Source organism: Lithobates pipiens, unplaced genomic scaffold (genome assembly GCF_037356315.1).
Source record: "Lithobates pipiens isolate NorthernLeopardFrog02 unplaced genomic scaffold, aLitPip1_a1.2 Scaffold_8, whole genome shotgun sequence".
In the NCBI taxonomy this organism is placed as follows: Eukaryota; Metazoa; Chordata; class Amphibia; order Anura; family Ranidae; genus Lithobates; species Lithobates pipiens.
This window is the reverse complement of record NW_027507903.1, coordinates 242,949,051-242,968,140: the sequence shown is the minus strand read 5'-3', so window position 1 is coordinate 242,968,140 and position 19,090 is coordinate 242,949,051. Positions and strand designations below refer to the sequence as shown.

At 40.6% G+C, this 19,090-nt stretch overlaps 1 protein-coding gene across 3 annotated transcripts in view; it reads left to right on the top strand.

Moving 5' to 3' along the window:
• Positions 1-19,090, top strand: part of MYRFL (myelin regulatory factor like) — a 237,798-nt gene that overhangs the window by 94,351 nt on the left and 124,357 nt on the right. For all 3 annotated transcript variants that reach the window (XM_077468900.1, XM_077468899.1, XM_077468901.1), the window contains 5 exons: positions 4,236-4,344; positions 5,723-5,832; positions 7,068-7,249; positions 12,247-12,307; positions 12,472-12,551. In XM_077468900.1, coding sequence (XP_077325026.1) covers positions 4,236-4,344; positions 5,723-5,832; positions 7,068-7,249; positions 12,247-12,307; positions 12,472-12,551 — 542 coding nt within the window. The remainder of the gene's footprint in view (positions 1-4,235; positions 4,345-5,722; positions 5,833-7,067; positions 7,250-12,246; positions 12,308-12,471; positions 12,552-19,090) is intronic.

Here is a 19,090-nt window from a genome sequence, read left to right as displayed (position 1 = left end):
GATAAAAAATAAATAAAATATCACTCAGTCAGCAGCCACTTAAACAAGTTATACATATAAACACTAGATGCAAAACCCAAGACCGTTTAAACAGTAGCAAATGAACATCAAAGCGGCGCTCCTATCAGTTAACATACAAACTGACTGACTAGTATATGGTCACTACCAAATACGCAAAAATGGTTACACCAGATAGATATTTGGAAAATGATGAGTAAAAAAGTCTGTACAAAGATGGAGTTTAAAACTGAAAATTGATGTGTGCGCCTTTCACCAAAATTCTTTCTTCCACCACATGCTCAACACACCCAGGGGGTTTAAACTCACCAGAACCCAAAGGTTATCAGGCCTCAATCAGCGTCCTGCAATATGTTCAATCTCGATACCTTTATAGGGACCTCCGAAATCCAAGGACATAGAAAGAGAGACTCCACATAGTTTAATTCCATTTCACTATTTATTAAGTAACTCAGTAAAATCCAATATTCAATGACACTATGTGTGTTCAAGAGTGGTCGTATAGCTCAAGGTCGGTATTATATGAGCTTAAGACAATTCACTTTCCTCAAAGGCTTAAATTAACCTAGTGTGCTTCAGTGGAGATCCAAATGATCTCAGCATTCGGCACTTCCCCCTTTTCGGTTCAGCTCTCTGGGTCCTGAAACGCACAGCGTCCATGACGTAATTTCCAGTCGCCATAAGATCATGCCTTGACGCATTTCATCATCACGACTTTGTCAAAAGGCGTGGTCTTATGGTGCGGCGTCCTGGTATTTATCTATAGAGTATGCAATTAGAATTAACCAATTACGTACCTACCCCCACTATTTTCTTACAATGCACAGAAAAAGCGGTAGTCGCATACTATAGAAAAACCAATGTAATACTAACAATCAGATACCAACCGACATTGAGTCATACACCATTGCAATCTTAACTCATAACCTGTCATAGCTGATATAAAGAAAAAAACATTTATAATTAAAATTGCAATTAATATAAAACGTTTAACTAATTGCACTGAACCCAATATACGTTATAAATCTTAATGACATAAATAAATTCATTGATAAGATGTTAACAAATAATGCACATAAATATAATATATATATATATATATATATAATATAAATATATAAAAACTGATATAAAATGTGTATATAAAAAAACGAATACAAACTAATGCAAATTAAATCAGGATATATGATTAAAAAAAAGTGTCTAAAAACACATAAAGGTGTTTGTTGGTGGGTGTATTACTCAACTACAGTTGTGACTAGCATCACCCTACCCAAACCAAACTTACATCCTAAATAAATGAATAGATAAAACTCAACAATATATTTCTTCAAACAATAGCTTCTCCAATATTTTCTGAAGACTGAAATCTAAAAGGGCACCCCTTCCAATAAACAGGGGAAAGTTTCACTACATATTTTACAAGAAGTAAACTATGAAGTGAAATAAAATAATTAAAAATGAGCACTATACAGTAGACCTCCAATCATTATTCAATTATTCTAACCAGTGTCTCTATATATAATTATACCAAAGGTTACACTAGACTCAATCACTTATAAAGCAGTTTATGTCAAGCTCTATGTTTAACCCTTTAGGGCTAATGGTATCTGTCAAAAAAATCCACTGGGTTTTTCTTTTGGAGAGCTCCCACACCAAATTGCAACCCCTCAACGCTGGCTTGATATGGTCTATACCCCCAAATTTTAGTCCTGATGGATCTTGGTCATGATGCTGCTTAAAATGAAAGGACACATTATGGTCCTTAAAGCCAATAGCTATATTGTGCATGTGTTCTGTGATTCTAATCTTCAATAGACATTTGGTCCTCCCTATGTACATTAACACACAAGGGCATTGTAAGGAGTAAACAACATGTGATGTATTACATGTGATAAACTGTTTGATTGTGAATTCCTCATTACTCGAGGTTGAGGAGAATTTCTCTACTCCCTTCATGGGTCTGGACACCTCCTTACATGCTTTACATTTTCTACAGGCAAAGAATCCATCTTGATCCCAGAAAGATGGAATTCGACTTGGGGGGTCTATTACTCTTTCACAATAAGATCTCCAAAACTTGGGGCCTTACGATAAATAAACTTTGGTTTAGTGGGAAGTACTTTTATCAAATTTTCATTAGCATACAAAATTAGCCCACGCAAGGGCCAAAGCTTTGCCCACTCAGGGGCAGTTCTTCTGATGTGGCAACATACCGCAACAGGGCACAACATACAACATAAACTAACTTATACTATAACCCCAATATGGGGATAGGTTCAGTTCAGGAGAATCTGTGCTCAAATTGGTACCAACGGGATAATGCAACATGAGAGTAGTTGGGTCAATATACTAACAGACTAGAGATATAGTGTTAAACTAGGAATTGGTTACTGCATCAGTTGTCCTGGTATTATCATCTAGCCAACAGGTCCATACCTTTTCAAATTTTTGTGGACAACCCCTGCCCAAGTAGGTGGCTTTATACATGGGCAAACTGGCATTCACTAGGCTTTTCCAGAATCTGACAGGGCGGAGACAATTGTTTCCAGTTCATCATAATGGCCTTACGAACATAGTAAAATAGCAGGGATGAGTATTTTCCTGGCTCTGAGCATTGACAGTTGTTCACCAGCCCCAGCAGACAATACTTAGGATCATAAGGAACACGAGTCTTAGTCTTAGTCACCTTAGCAATCACCTTGAGTACTTCTTTCCAATAATTTTCGACTGCTGGACAAACCCAAAAAATTTTGAAAAAGTCACCCGGTTGGTAGGAGCAACGCCAGCACGCCGGAGAATGCGCCGGCAACATCTGGTACAGCCTGTGAGGCGTGTAGTGAGCTCTATGCACAATTTTGTATTTGACCAGTTTGTCCCTAGCTGAGACCAGAGGGGAGAAGTCAAAGTCCCAAATCTCCCTCCAGTCATCCTTGTCCAGCTCCGGTATATCCCCCACCCATTTTCTGCGTAGGGAGGACAACTCTGAGCCGGCAGCAACCAGCAGAGACCCGTAGAGCTGAGGCGTGGGTTTCTCCAAGTCTACTTTTATCAAAGTATTGTCTAGACGTAACACATGCCAACGTGTATGGAAAATATTCTCAACCTGTCATGTAGCAGATAAGACCAGAACTGTGTGGACTGCACAGAGGAAACCCAAACGTGTATAAGTGAAATGATTTATTAAAGTAAGTGAATAATATAAGTACAACCACCTCCAATATGACAATGCAATAGCCAACCAACAGAGACCCACAAATAACAATAGACAGCTAAGTACAATAAATGGGAAAAAACAGGATCATAAACAATAGTCAGGCCAGGGTCATACCCTGAGATGGACAGAGGATGTTCCAGAAACATAAACGTAAGCCAGGCCAAGGTCATACACAGGGAGATCAGCAGATGGGGTAAGGAACACAGGACAGGGAGAGGATGGATGGATCAGACTGCAGGGCAGGGATGCAAGGTAACAGGTGGGACAGGATAGGGATCAGGACAGGGAGACAAGATCAGATACATGGGCCTTGGTTTCGTCCTTGCATCCTGACCTGCTAGATTGTGATCTGATCCTGATTCTGAACCTGTTCCTGTGCCCTGAACTTGTAACCCGTGTATCTGTTCTGAGTGGAACCTGTCCTGTTGAACTGCTGTATGGTCTTTGGCCGCCATGCTGCAGCTCAGTTTCAAGGTCTTGGCAATCTTCTTATAGCCTAGGCCATCTTTATGGAAAGCAACAATTCTTTTTTTTTCAGGTCCTCGGAGAGTTCTTTGCCATGAAGTGCCATGTTGAACTTCCAAGGACCATTATGAGAGAGTGAGAGCGATAACACCAAATTTAACAGACCTGCTCCCCATTCACACCTGAGACCTTGTAACACTAATGAGTCGCATGACACCGGGAAGGGAAAATGGCTAATTGGTCCCAATTTGGACATTTTCACTTAGGGGTGTACTCACTTTTGTTGCCAGAGGTTTAGACATTAATGGCTGTGTTGAGTTATTTAGAGGGGACAGCAAATGTACACTGTTATGCAAGCTGTACATTCACTACTTTACATTGTAGCAAAGTGTGATTTCTTCAGTGTTGGTCACGTGAAAAGATAGAATAACATATTTACAAAAATGTGAGGGGTGTACTCACTTTTGTGAGATACTGTATGTGCAGGATCATCCATATGTACTCTAAAAAAAAGTATATATTTTTTCCTGTGCAGGTTGATACAGTAGAACAGCTCAGAAGAATAGCTCGCATGAGGCTGGTGGAGTATGACTATAAACCTGAATTTGCAACAGCTTTGGGAATAGATTCACTTCATGAAACAGGTATTTTGAGCCCCTTGCTTCACTTCACATATTTCTGCTGTGTAAAAAAAAGTAACTTCTTCTGGGATGTATGCCAAACCTGGATTGTTGCTCTGTACTGTAAATATATACTTTTTTTTCATGTCAGATATTGCAGCTTCTTCTGTAGTTCTGGCCCCAGTTGAAAACAAGAGCTGCAGCCACCCCCCTTATCTCTTGGCCATTCAAAGAACGCTCTGTGTTTTGTGTACCATTTAGGCCACAACACTATTTCACTCCACATGCTTTACAGATGGAATGAGGTTTTGGTGTTGGTAGCAGAATTTTAGTGTCAATAACAACAATGGATACATTTGCCTATATTCCTAAATTTTGTCTAATCTCTAGATAATTAGACAAATCAGAAATGTTTCAAAAGTGCAGAGGATCGTCCAATTTGTTTTACAAGGGAAGCCTTAGTAGTTGCCATCGTGATAGCTCACGAATACATGAATGAATTACTATTTTTTCTAGTATGAGATAATATACTTATAAGAGAGCCCTGCATATTTTAAAAATGTCACTAAAGGGTGGTCGGACATTCAAACACAGTCTGACTGCCCTTGGGTACCTTTGCTTGCTATAACATCAGGCATCTTTGCATGTTTAGTGACCTACAGAGCAGGTCAGGGTAGGGATGCGTTCAAAACGTTCCTATCCTGAATGCAACTCTTCTCCTAAACTCTGCTAAAAGTCTATGTGTACATCATAGGTGCACAACCTGTGATCTTCCAGTTGTTATATAGTTAGTCTGGATGAAAAAAAGACACAAGTCCATCTAGTTCAACTAATAAAAGGGGGAAAAAAATCTTAAAAAAATTAAATAAAAAAATCATACAATCCTATATACACAGTCCTATATACCCACAGTTGATCCAGAAGGCAAGAAAACCCTCATCAAAGCCTGAACCAATTTGCTCAAGCAGGGGAAAAAATTCCTCCCTGATCCCCTGATCGGCTGTTACAATGTACAACCCAACTATCATTCTCTAACCTAAAGGTTTTTTGGTGATTGATGGTTGTACAATGTGCATTTATCTTTGTAGTAGCCACAGTTCAGTTCTTTTATTTCTGTTTGTAAGCTATATGCCTGACTTACTACTGCTGGATGTTAATTGGCTAAACTACAGTGATGATTTTAATCCCATGCCACTGAACATTTTTAATGTTTGCAATTACTTAATCTGCAGTTGAAATTGGTAAGGTGACTAGCAGCAAGTCGTAAAATCACTTAATAGCACAGGACTAAAATTACCCCTGTAGTTTATCCAAGTGTTTTAAAACTGTCTGGTCTAGTAGAAAATACATTATTTATCAAGGTATATAATAGTGTAAACTAATAAATATTTCAAAATTTCAGGTATAATTGCTCAAGAAATGAGGAATGTTTTACCACATGCTGTTAAAGAAACTGGCAACATCAAATGTGAAAATGGAGAAACAATTGAAAACTTCCTGATGGTAGATAAGGTAACTTTTTTTGTATAGTTTTACTGCAGAAGGAAAGGTAATGTTTTTACATAGTTGCACTTATTACCATCATTCGACCTGGATACACTGAACTGTAATCACCAGATTAAAAAAAAAAAATGTTTTTCTAGTAAACACTGGGTTATCAATGACACTCGAACTACTCTATAAGTACCATTAGGTCGATTTATTTTCAACTTGTTGACTTGCTCCTTAGTTTAGGTAACATGATCCAGAAATGAATATGAAAAAATGATATACCGTAAAAGTGGTCATAGGGCTTAATTCAATAAGCCATAAAATAGGTGTTATTTGCCACAATAATAGTTTTCAACCATGTGACTGCTGTTTTCCAATTTATTTAGTCCACATTGCTGCAAATACCGTATATACTCAAGTATAAGCTGACCCAAATATCAAATATAAAACGAGACACCTAATTTTACCACAAAAAAACTGGGAAAACGTATTGACTTGAATATAAGCCTAGGGTGGGAAATGCAGCAGCTACTGGGTAAACATTGCCCACCTGCCTCACTCTGCTGCACATCTGTATCATCTGTGCCCCTTTGCAGCCTCACTCTGCCCACCTGTCTCATCGGTGCCCATCGGCAACCTCACTGTGCCCATCTGCAGGCTCACTGGGCCCACCTGTACCTTTGATAACCAAAACAGCGGGTGTCTGCTGCTGTGTCGTGCAGTTTTAACTGTTCGGCTGCTGTTCGCTGTACGAGGAGGAGGCAGGGCTTTGTTACAGTGGACGGCCACCGAACAGTTAAGCCTGCATGACACAGAGGGAGACCCTCACTCGAGTATAAGCTGAGGGGGGCTTTTTCAACATAAAAATGTGCTGAAAAAGTTGGCTTATACTCGAGTATATATGGTAATTGTCATTATGGCCAATAATTGTTATTTTAAGTGAGTTGAAACTATAGTGTGGATTTCTCTAAATTTAGCCAGCGAGCTAGTATGCATGCCCATAGGTTACAGGGAATGTGAATTCTAACAACAGTTCTGGTATGCTATTTTCATTCCCTAAGGTAAGACATAATTGCCTACATGTTGAATTCAGTTTACTGCAGTCATTTAAGGGGAAAAAAATTATATCTGTTGGTAACCACAGATTTGTCACTGCACTACCTAAATAAATGTTGCCATATTTATGCATTATAAACAAAATTATTCCCCATACAGTAAATGATCATAAAAAATAATGGGATGGCTTTCTCTTTCAGGACCAGATTTTTATGGAAAATGTAGGAGCAGTAAAACAGCTCTGCAAACTCACAAATAACCTTGAAATGAGAATTGAAGAACTTGAAATATGGAACCAGAAGCTTGCCAAATTAAAACGTATTAGCAGCCTAAGACAAACTGCCAGTGAGAGGCCTTCTTCAAGGGTAGAGAATACTCAAAGGTTACTATGATATAATGGAAAAAGACATATATTTTATATTTACGTGGTGGTATTCACCTTTCCCAAACCTGTTTAAATAAAACTGTCTTTATTTTATCATTTTTAACATTTAATGCCTGACTGTAATCACTGGGGTATCCAACAAGCATTTAATTTAGACTAGACCAGATGTAAAATTAATTAGAGCTAAAAGTTGGCTGATGGATGATATTAGTATAGATTTCTTAATGCTCAGGCTATGACATTACCTTTATTCCCAGTTCCCCAGCTGCTGGTACTTCTTGTCCCCCTGTGCAGATGCCATGGAACTATAAGTAGTGCAGCTCTTCCAAAGTCATACAACTCCGAAAAAGTTGGTTCAAAAATCTAATGCAAATCTCCAAATATAATAAAAGTCCAAAATCGAAATCTTCTCTTTTATTAAAAAAATTCTTACTTTTGTCCTTATAAAAATATTAAACTCTCAATACGTATTTTGTCCGTAAAAAAATAAATAAATAACAGTGGGTCATGCAACACTTGAAATAACAACTAGCTTCTCCAGATATGCTAATACTTCACCTAAATCGTGCTCCGCCTTCATTCTTTCCTCATACATCCTCCACGGAATGTTCTCAAAAGCAACAAAACAATAGTGTAGTATATTTAAAACAAATTTCATACATCAATACAATTGTGCTGCTCACATCTATCCCTGATCTTAAAGTGCAATTGTGAAAGCATTCAAGTCACCATACAAATTCTACCCTTGTGTCACATACCATATGCAGATGTCCTCTTACCAAACATACTGCTGTTTCACCCCAGGGCTCAATAATGCCCAAATACAGAAGACTCTTTATGCTCTTTCTTAAAGGCACACAAACTTAAACTCTTAAAGCTTCTCATGGTACTCAGGTGTACAGGATAAAAGATAGCAAAAAGCTCATAGTGTAGTATTATCTGAAAAACACTATTAAGGGTTAAAAATGCTCACAGAAAAGCAATTTCTTTTAATACATCATGGGACACAGAGTCAGGCTAGAATATTCATTACTGGGTTATACCCCATCACCAGGTGAATGGACACTGGTAGACCAAAGGTCTACAGACAGGAAGTGATCCCATATATAACCCCTCCCACACAGGAAGCACTTCAGTTTTTTACCAGTGTTTGCAAGGTGAATGACACGATTTGTTTGAGCTCTCTGAGCTCCAGGTCTCTAGTCCCACAAACGATTCTTAAATTTATCAAGGGATTGACCGATCTGATCCATTTGACACCGGCTTAGATAAATGGTGTATGTGAATCAATCTGCGCTCAGCCAATCACTCATGAAAAATACCTAAATAAAAAGGTGGAGAGAAATGCTGCGATCTCCTAACCAAATGAAATACTTAATTTTAACTTAGATTTTAAACACAAAAGAGATGTGCAAAGAATATTATCACAATGTGAAAAAATTGTATACCATAAAAATAAAAATAATTGTATACCATAAAAAAAAGTGTTCTCAAAAAATATCTATGTAAATGTGTAAAAAAATTGTCCAAGCTGCAACAAAGTGAATAAGTAGCAAAACCAGTATAAAAAAAATAGTTATGCCGCCTTTCACTCTCAGCAAAACTTGATTGGTTGGAGAGAACCCCGTGAAGTCACCACAGACCAACTGGTAGCCTGAGTGCTCAAGTGCTGTGTGCTATTTTTTATTTTATTTCTGTGCTGTGCAAGAGAAAAATCCTCAGAATGAATGCCTTGAACCACATTCTAGCCTGGGCAGATGGACATGTGCCGATTATATCAGCAGTCCATAGCCGGGAGTAGAGAACTGGAAGGCAGATTATCTCAGCCGCCAACAGATCTGCTCAGTGGAATGGTCCCTACACCCAGGGGTGTTCCAGGAAATTTGCCAGCATTGGGGATGTCCAGACGTTGACCTATTGGCATCCAGGTTCAACAAGCTACAGCAATTTGTGTTCCGAACAAGGGATACTCTGGCAATCGGAGCAGATGTTCTGATAGTTCCATGGAGACCGTACTCCCTGGTTTATGCTTTCCTGCTGATCCCTCTCCTTCCATGTGTGTTGCGCAGGATTCAAAAACAGGGGGTTCCAGTCATTCTGGTGGCATCAGCCTGGCCCAGACGGCCCAGGTTCCCGGAGATTGTGAGACTGTCAATACACGGCCAAGGACACTTCTACGTTGCCACGATCTACTGTCTCAAGGTCCTATATTCCACCCCAATTTACAGTCTCTAATTTTGATGGCATGGTTATTGAAGCCAGGGTGTTAAAGGACCGTGGCATCTTGGTATCAGTACTGTCTACACTAGTGAATGCTACAAAAGCTGTCACTAGGAAAATTTATCATAAGGTCTGGAAGACTTATATTGCTTGGTGTGAAGCATACTCGGAAATACGTGATGGGAGAATGCTCTCTTTTCTATAGTCAGCTGTGGAAATCAAATTGGCTTTGAGTACAATCAGAGGTCAAGTTTTGGCCCTATCCATATTCTTCCAAAGGCCTTTAGCCTCCCATCAGTGATCTGAGCCTTTATGGAAGGGGTAACTCACTTGCTTCCCTCCATTGGGTCACCTATGTGTCCTTGGGACTTGAACTTGGTGTTACAGAAATGATAATTTGAACCTATCAAGGAAATTCCATTAGACTTGCTTTCATGCAAGCTAGCCTTCTTGATCGTCATCACCTCGGCTAGAAGGGTGTCGGAGTTGGCGGCCCTTTCATGCAGGAAGCCATACTCGATCCTTCACCATGACAGGGTCGTGTTACGACCTGTTCCATCCCTTTTGCCAAAAGCTGTGTTGGCCTTTCATTTAAATCAGGAAATCATTTTGCCTTCTTTTTTTTTCAGCCTTGTTCTTTGGACGTTGTCTGAGCAGTCAAGGTGTATTTGTCTAGATCTGCAGAGAACTGAAGATCAGACTCCTTTTTTGTTTTACCAAAAGGACCCAAGAAAGGGCGAGCAGCTTCCAAAGCTTCCATTGCCAATTGGTTCCATAAATTGGTCATTCAGGCCTACGGTCTGAAGCGTAAAGCTCCTCCCTTTAGGGTGAGCGCTAATTCTACCAGGGGTGTAGGGACCTCCTGGGCTTTTCACCATCAGGTATCTGTGGCTCAGATTTGTAAGGTAGCTACCTGGTCTTCATTGCATATGCTCACAAAATGTTATCCAGTGGATGTTCGAGCATCCGAGGATTCAGCTTTCGGCCGCAGTGTAATGCGGGCTGTCGTATAAGTTCTGATAGCTATTGTTTGGCAGGGTGTCTCCCTCTCCTCAAGGCTATATACAAAACTGAAGTGCTTTCTGTGTGGGAGGGGTTATATATAGGGGATCACTTCCTGTCTGAAGACCTTTGGTCTACCAGTGTCCATTCACCTGGTGATGGAGTATAACCCTGTAGGTAATAAATATAAGCCTCACTCTGTGTCACATAATGTGCTCAAAGAAAAGGATTTTACAGGTAAATATGAAGAAAAAAACGATTTTCCCAAACAGCAGAATAACAAAGAAGGTGGCTACCGTACTTGATGTTCCTGTCTAAATGTCTGATGTCACTTCCTTGACATGTTTCATTACCTGACTTGTTCAAAAGCATCTTGGACCCCCCCCCCCCCTTCCTTCCTGGAATGGATTCTAGTTACATGAAATTCTTAGGTTTGCACATGGTTATTACGACATGGATGTGCATTATGGTCCTAACAAAACAACCCAGGTGCCTAAACTGACTCATGCTTTTGGATAGAGTAGCTGAAATGGTCTCTTTACTCAGAAGTCATTTTGTAATAAGACATTATGTTTAACATTATTTTGGGGGTGTTAGTTTAAACACAATATTGATTGAATCCGGTATAGTTCTTTACCTGTGGATAGACAAATAGGAGTAAATGTTTTTACTGAGTTTTTATGAGGGAATGGTTGAGGGCTAATAGTGATAATGAGGGGGGTTTTATTACTGCTATCTGTTTCTCTTTCAAAGACCCCCTTGTGGTTTCTGTTTGAGCCATGGAGTGATTCACACTGTTCCAAAGAATGTAGCCCCACTATTTAAGATAACTAAATTAAGACCATGGTTCCCAGGGGTATTTCCCTTGGGTTATTCTTTGAACTTTTCCAGTGTTTACTTTATCCATTGAAACCATTGTGGTATCAGTTAATGCCTCATTCTGGGGGCACCAAATTTATCCCCTTTATATATCTGTTATAGTATGTTAATCCTTGTTTCCATTTCTATACTCTGATTGTCATTTTCCTCTCTCTCTGTAATACAAGGAAAAACACAATAAAGGGATTGGGTTTTATTCTTCCTGTCTTCCCATGCTTTAAACATTTATCATATGAGGTGGTACAAACTACAGCTGCTTACTCAAATAGGTAGCTATCTATCTTTCATTTCAACCTAAATTTCTGTGTTTATTAAAAGTCAGCAGCTACAAATAGTGTAGCTGCTACTTTTAATAAACACCCACTCACCTGTCCCATGGTTGAGGCATGCGGCCACCCAAAGCCTTGGTTCCCTCCCTCTCCTCTCCGTGGCACCAGTATCACTACTGTGGGCACCTGGCTGTGACAGCTTGCGGCTTCACAGCCGGGTGTGCACTGCGCATGCGCAAATCGTGCTCCACGTTCTGAATGGCCTGGCAACCTTCTGGGACTTGTGACCGGTCCCAGAAGATTGCAGGGAGGGGGGGAGGGAGGGGCCACCTAGGTGGCCCGAGCGGAAGTGGGAGCTGAGTACCTGTCAAAACTAGGTACCCACTCCGCGCCCCCCCCCCCCCAAAAAAAAAAAATTACATGCCAAATGTGGCATGTCAGGGGGGGTCAGGATTTTTTTTTAAACGAAAGTTCCGCTCCGGTTTAATGACCCAATAGTGTGCTTGTGCAATATATTAGAATTGTACACAGGTCACCATTTTTGTGCATATAGAATACATGAAGTTATCCTTGCAGTTTGATCAATGCACTACCAGTTTCAACAATTAAATTTTTCTTTTACAGATATAGTAAAGTTAGTCGCGCACCACTGCAAAAGAGACCATTAACTGTAAAAGTAAAAAAGGTTAGTAGAAAAAAACAAAGATGTTAAAGTAAATCAAATTATGTACTTTAACATTGTGAAAATATGTTGGACAAGAAAATGTTTCTGCAATGCTCATTATGCAATTTTTTTTTTGAAGAATACTGTACACAATATTTATTGTTTCACTTTCTTGATTTTTGTAGATTCCCACAAAACAACAACAATGCTCCAGAAGAATATTCCAGGCTACAGTAATTGCACTGATCTCTGTCATGATACTTTGGTAAGTACTTAAAACAATGTTCCCAAAGTGGAGATATGACTAAAAGGGACGATAAATATACTTTAAATATCCAGAACTTTAAATATACATACCATATATCACGTATAACTTTTAAAATCACGTCAAAAATAGTTCCTTGGAAGGAATTTCACTTTCATTAAGTTCAAATCCTCTAATGATTTTTTAAGGCAGCATGCCTCAAATTCATATGCATTAAATTAATAATGATCAAAGGCTACCTCTCATTTTCAATAATCCCAATCCACCCAGATTTGTCAGAATGTCTTCAAAATGCAAGCAACTGAATTAGCAAACATAAGCAACCAAGTGAACAAAAAGTGCTCATACAGAAATAGGTTATACAACCAACTTATGAATTCACAGGTTGTCCTGCCCCAGAATACAGCTACCAAGCAGGTGGAAGATCTAGGCTTCAACCCCCGAGAGATTAGGACCAGTATTTAGCTGGTCCACAATGTACAATTATGAGTGTCACAAAATTGTCCCACATGAGTATATGAAGAAGATGTATACATTAGTGGATCCTCTTAATATGGGGCAATCATCAAATATCATGCAATGCCAAAACTAGGGGATATATGCAGACCGGCTATATCTGTCAGGGAAGTAATTGTAGTGTGCAAGAGTGGCATTAGTCAATTACTATATAGTCATGTATGAAGTCCCCAATCCTTTAGAAAACCCCTATCCAATGCTTACGATATCCCCTATGCATTGTAGTGTGATGTCATAGATGTGCATATCTAAATGGAGCAGTATATGCCGTGTCTTAACAATGCATGTACCAAGTCCTGGAAATAGGGCTTTCTCTATTGTATATGAAGCTGAAAATGCTCCTACAACATAGGTGAATGAGCATCTTTAGCATACCATCTCAAAGTACATTATGGGGTAAGTCTGTATTGTGTGCCACAAACATGCCAAGCAAGGGCACAGAACACCAGGCAAGCTCTGATGCAGTGGCGTAGCGTGGGTTGTCAGCACCCGGGGCAAGACAAGTAATTTGCGCCCCCTAACCTGTGGCCTTTTAGCACTCCCCAAGTTCCTTCAAATACAATAGTATTGACCTACCTGATTCCTTTACTGACCATTACACACTACACTGACCACTATACTATACTGTCCACTACACTGACCACTAAACTGTCCACTACACTAACTACTACACTATACTGTCCACTACATTACACTGACCACTACACTACACTGACCACTACACTACACTGACCACTACATATACTGTCCACTGTACTATACTGTCCACTACACTGACCACTATACTATACTGACCACACCACTACACTATACCGTCCACTACACTGGCCACTATACTATACCGTCCACTACACTGACCACTATACCGTCCACTACACTGACCACTATACCGTCCACTACACTGACCACTATACTATACTGTCCACTACACTGACCACTATACTATACCGTCCACTACACTGACCACTATACTATACCGTCCACTACACTGACCACTATACTATACCGTCCACTACACTGACCACTATACTATACCGTCCACTACACTGACCACTATACTATACCGTCCACTACACTGACCACTATACTATACCGTCCACTACACTGACCACTATACTATACCGTCCACTACACTGACCACTATACTATACCGTCCACTACACTGACCACTATACTATACCGTCCACTACACTGACCACTATACTATACCGTCCACTACACTGACCACTATACTATACCGTCCACTACACTGACCACTATACTATACCGTCCACTACACTGACCACTATACTATACCGTCCATTACATTGACCACTATACTATACTGTCCACTACACTGACCACTATACTATACTGACCACACCATTACACTATACCGTCCACTACACTGGCCACTATACTATACCGTCCACTACACTGGCCACTATGCTATACCGTCCACTACACTGACCACTATACTATACCGTCCATTACACTGACCACTATACTATACTGTCCACTACACTGACCACTATACTATACTGTCTACTACACTGACCACTCCACTGTACTGTCCACTCCACTACACTGTCCACACCACTACACTGTCCACACCACTACACTGTCCACACCACTACACTGTCCACACCACTACACTGTCCACACCACTACACTGTCCACACCACTACACTGTCCACTATACTACACTGTCCACTATACTACACTGTCCACTATACTACACTGTCCACTATACTACACTGTCCACTATACTACACTGTCCACTATACTACACTGACCACTATACTACACTGACCACTATACTGACCACTATGCCATCCACACCACTACACTGACCACTATGCCACCCACACCACTACACTGACCACTATGCTACCCACACCACTACACTGACCACTATGCCGTCCACACCACTACACTGACCACTATGTGGTCCACACCACTACACTGACCACTATGTGGTCCACACCACTACACTGACCACTATGTGGTCCACACCACTACACTGACCACTATGTGGTCCACACCACTACACTGACCACTATGTGGTCCACACCACTACACTGACCACTATATTGTCCACACCACTACACTGACTACTATATTGTCCACACCACTACACTGACTACTATATTGTCCACACCACTACACTGACCACTATATTGTCCACACCACTACACTGACCACTACACTGACTATACTATACAGTACACTACACTGACCAACTGACCACTATACTGTCCTGCCTACAGCTTTCGTATACTTGACACTACATATACGGCACCCCCCCCCCATGTGCCATTCATTCCTCACCACCTTCTTCATGTCCAGACACCGGAGCGGAGGATTGGAGGAGGAGGAGACAGTGGCCCCGGTGGCTCACACTTTCCAGTGCTTGTCTCCCCCACGCTCTGGCCATCATGTTCAGTGTTTCCCGGCGTGCTGTGATTGGGCATATGGGAATCATGTGCGGAGGCGTACTTCAGGAGCAACCACAATCGCGGACAGGCCAGCCCCACGCCACACATGACCCCCATACGCCCAATCACAGGGCGCCGGACACTAAACATGGCGGCGCGGCGGACACAGGAAATTCAAATTAGGTGGAGGCAGCCAGTAGTGACACTACTGGCACAAAATTGCACCCCCCTAAATGTCGCGCCGTGGGCCACGACACCTCCTGCACCCCCCACGCTACACTACTGCTTTTTGCTCCCCAGTCAGCCATCCTCAGAGAAGTGGGGCCTGAATAATCCCTGCTACTAAATGGCCCCCCATTGACAGGACTTCAGGCAGCAGCAAAAACACCCAGAAGGTGTACCCTGCACTGCCAGAACCAACAGCGTCCAGCAATCAGGTGGATTTAAGAAACCAGGAGAGGTGAAAAGAGGGAAACATAGAAAAGTGACAGCAAAAAAAAAGACTAAGTAGTCCATCGAGTCTGTTGTATGTTTTTTTTTTTTCATTAACTTTTTTGTCTGAGTATAGATCTATGTTTGTCCCAGGAATGTTTGAAGCCTTTAGCTGTTGACTGTCTTACTACCTCTGCTGGAAGTTTATTCCAAGCATCAACTATGCTTTCAGCCAAATAGTACTTTCTAAAATTCGTGTTGAACTTTCTTCCAGTTGGTTCGAGGTCATGTTCCTGTGTTCTTGATTTTGGTTTCATATTGAAAGAACTGTCCTCCTAAACCTTATTCACTCGAATTATGTATTTAAAGGCTTTAATCATGTCTCCCCTTTCCCTTATTTTCTCCAGACTGTACATATTAATATATATTTTCATTTTCTGAAGTCGTTTTGGTATGTTTTATCCCCCAAACCTTTCACAATTTTTGTTACCTGTCTCTGGATTTGTTCTATCTTATCAATATCTATTTGTAAGTGAAGTCTTCAGAACTGGACACAGTATTCTAACTAAAGATCTATATAGGGGAATCAGAACCTCCTTCCTCCTGCTGTTGATCCCTCTAGTGATGAATTCTATTTGCTTTTCACACTGCCTGGTCACACTGTTTGCTCGTTTTGCAATTATCTGAAATAAGTACCCCCAAATCTTTTTCTCATGTAGTGCTAGCTAACACTGTACCCCCCAATGTTGTACTGTCTCAAGGGATTATTTTTTCACTAGGTACACTATTTTACATTTAGAAACACTGAACTGCAGTCTCCACTGCTTTGACCAATCTTCCACCAATGCTAAATCATGTTCCATGTTAGACACCTCCAGGGATATCAACCCTATTATACACCTATGTATCATCAGCAAAAAGAAATACCTTGTCCAAGAAACATTTAGATATATCACTTACATAGAGATGAAATAGAACAGGACCTAGTACAGAGCATTGTGGTAGACCACTAGTGACTAGTCTCTGTTCTGAGGGAACCGCATTTACAACCACACTCTGGTATCTATCCTTTAGCCAACTGCATATGAATCACCCAAGGGTTAGGTCCTAGCTTGTACAACTTTTGTATTAGATCATTATGTGCAACTGTATCAAATGCCTTGCTGAAATCAAGCTATGCTATGTCCACAGCACCACCCAAGTCCAAAACATAGGTAATATAGTCAAAAAATTTCAATCAGACTCGTCTGACATGATCTGCCCCCAATAAAGCCATGCTGCTTTGGGTTCAGCAAGTTGTGTATTTTTAAGTGATCAGCTATCCTTTTTTTTTTTTTAAATTATTCCATTAATTTGACTACAACCGATGTTAAACTCACTGGCCTGTATTTGCCAGCTTCTACCTTGCTGCCCTTCTTGTGGATAGATACAATATTAGCTGTCCGCCAGTCATGGCAAACTTCTCCTGTTAGAAGGGATTGAATAAAAAGATCTGTTAATGGTCTAAAAACTATACCTCAAAGTTCTCTTAGAACTTTGGGATGTTACCGTCAAGGCCCATTGCTTTATTAAGCTTAAAGTGGTTGTAAACCCTTACAAACCACTTTGACCTACAGGTAAGCCTAGATTAAGGTTTACCTGTAGGTCCAAGAAATATCTCCCAAACCTATACGGTTTAGGAGATATTTGCCTGAAGATGGGCACCGCTGCCTACGGCGCATGCGCCGTAGACAGCGCCACGCAGGCACACTGAGCGTGGCATCGTCGATGACGAAGGTGCCGCGCAATGCCGCGCATCTCGGCTCCCGTGCGCATGCGCGGGAGTGATGTCATCGTGGCTTCGCCGAATGACAGCGGTGGAGCTGCGAGACCCCACCGAGAAGATGGATGCGCCGGACTACAGGGGACAGCGGTAACTTCGCTGGCTCCTGTGTCAGGTAAGTGACACTTAATGGGCTACTATGTGATGCATAGTAGTCCATTATGCTTTGCCTTTGCAGGGAATGAAAGAGGAAGTAAACTCATCATGGTTTACTTCCTATTTAAAATGAGCCAGTTCCTCTGCTACTTCTGTCTCCGGAAATCTTAAAAATGAACTGTCATTATCAGAACCAATATGATTTCCCGACTTGTTATTGTTAGTAAAATTTATTTCTCAGAAGACTGAATAGAAGTAATTGTTTAAATGGTTTACTACATCCAGGTTTCCCTCAATATAAGTTTTGTGCCCATTTTTTTTAATTTTACTAATCCCAATGTATTTTTTCCTTCTATCACTAATGTACCTAAAAAGGGTTTTATCTCCTTTTCTTAATAGATTTAGTAAATTCCTTCTCTTTCTGTCCTTTGGCACCACAGATAAGAGTTTGGCCTCCTTTAATCTATTTTTATACTCTTCTTTGTCAGCTATACCTCCTGTTTCCTTGAATCTTCTTTTTTCCTTTACTATCCTACGTATCTCTTTAGTGAACCATATTGGTTTATTCTTCCGTTTATTTTACTAACCTGCCTGACATAATAATCTAGTTGCCTCCAGAATGTTAGACTTTAACAGTGCCCACGGATTGCTTGCTCCTGTCGTTTTACTCCAACCTTTCAATTATTTTTTTTTAGGAATTTCCCCATTTCAGCAAAATCTGTCCTTTTGAAATCTAAAACTTTTGTTTTTGTATATGATTTTTCAGTTCTTGTTTTAATATCAAACCACAGACATTGGTGATCTAGAACCACTAGAACCCAAATTCTCTTCCACCTCAACATCAGACAGTCAATCCCCATTTGTCAGTACTAAGTCTAGAATATGCTCACCTCGGGTTGGGCTTTTTTCTAACTATTTTAGAGAAACCCCATTCAGTGCTTTAATTACATCCCTGCTCCTGCTTGTACTAGCAGTTTGAGAATTCCAGTTAATGTCAGGCATGTTGCAGTTACCCATAATCAAAACCTCTCCCTTCATTGCCATTTGAGTTATCGTGTCAATCAACAAGTTATCAAAAGCTTCAATCTGTCCTGGGGGTCTTTATCCTTCACCAATTCTAAGGGAAGATCCCTCTCTGGTTGGAAGGCAGACTGAGAGGGTTTCTAGTACTTCATTTGTTTCTTGAATTAATATTGGCGTTTTGCTATTTTTGACATATATGGCAACTCCACCTCCCCTCGCCCCTACTCTGTCAT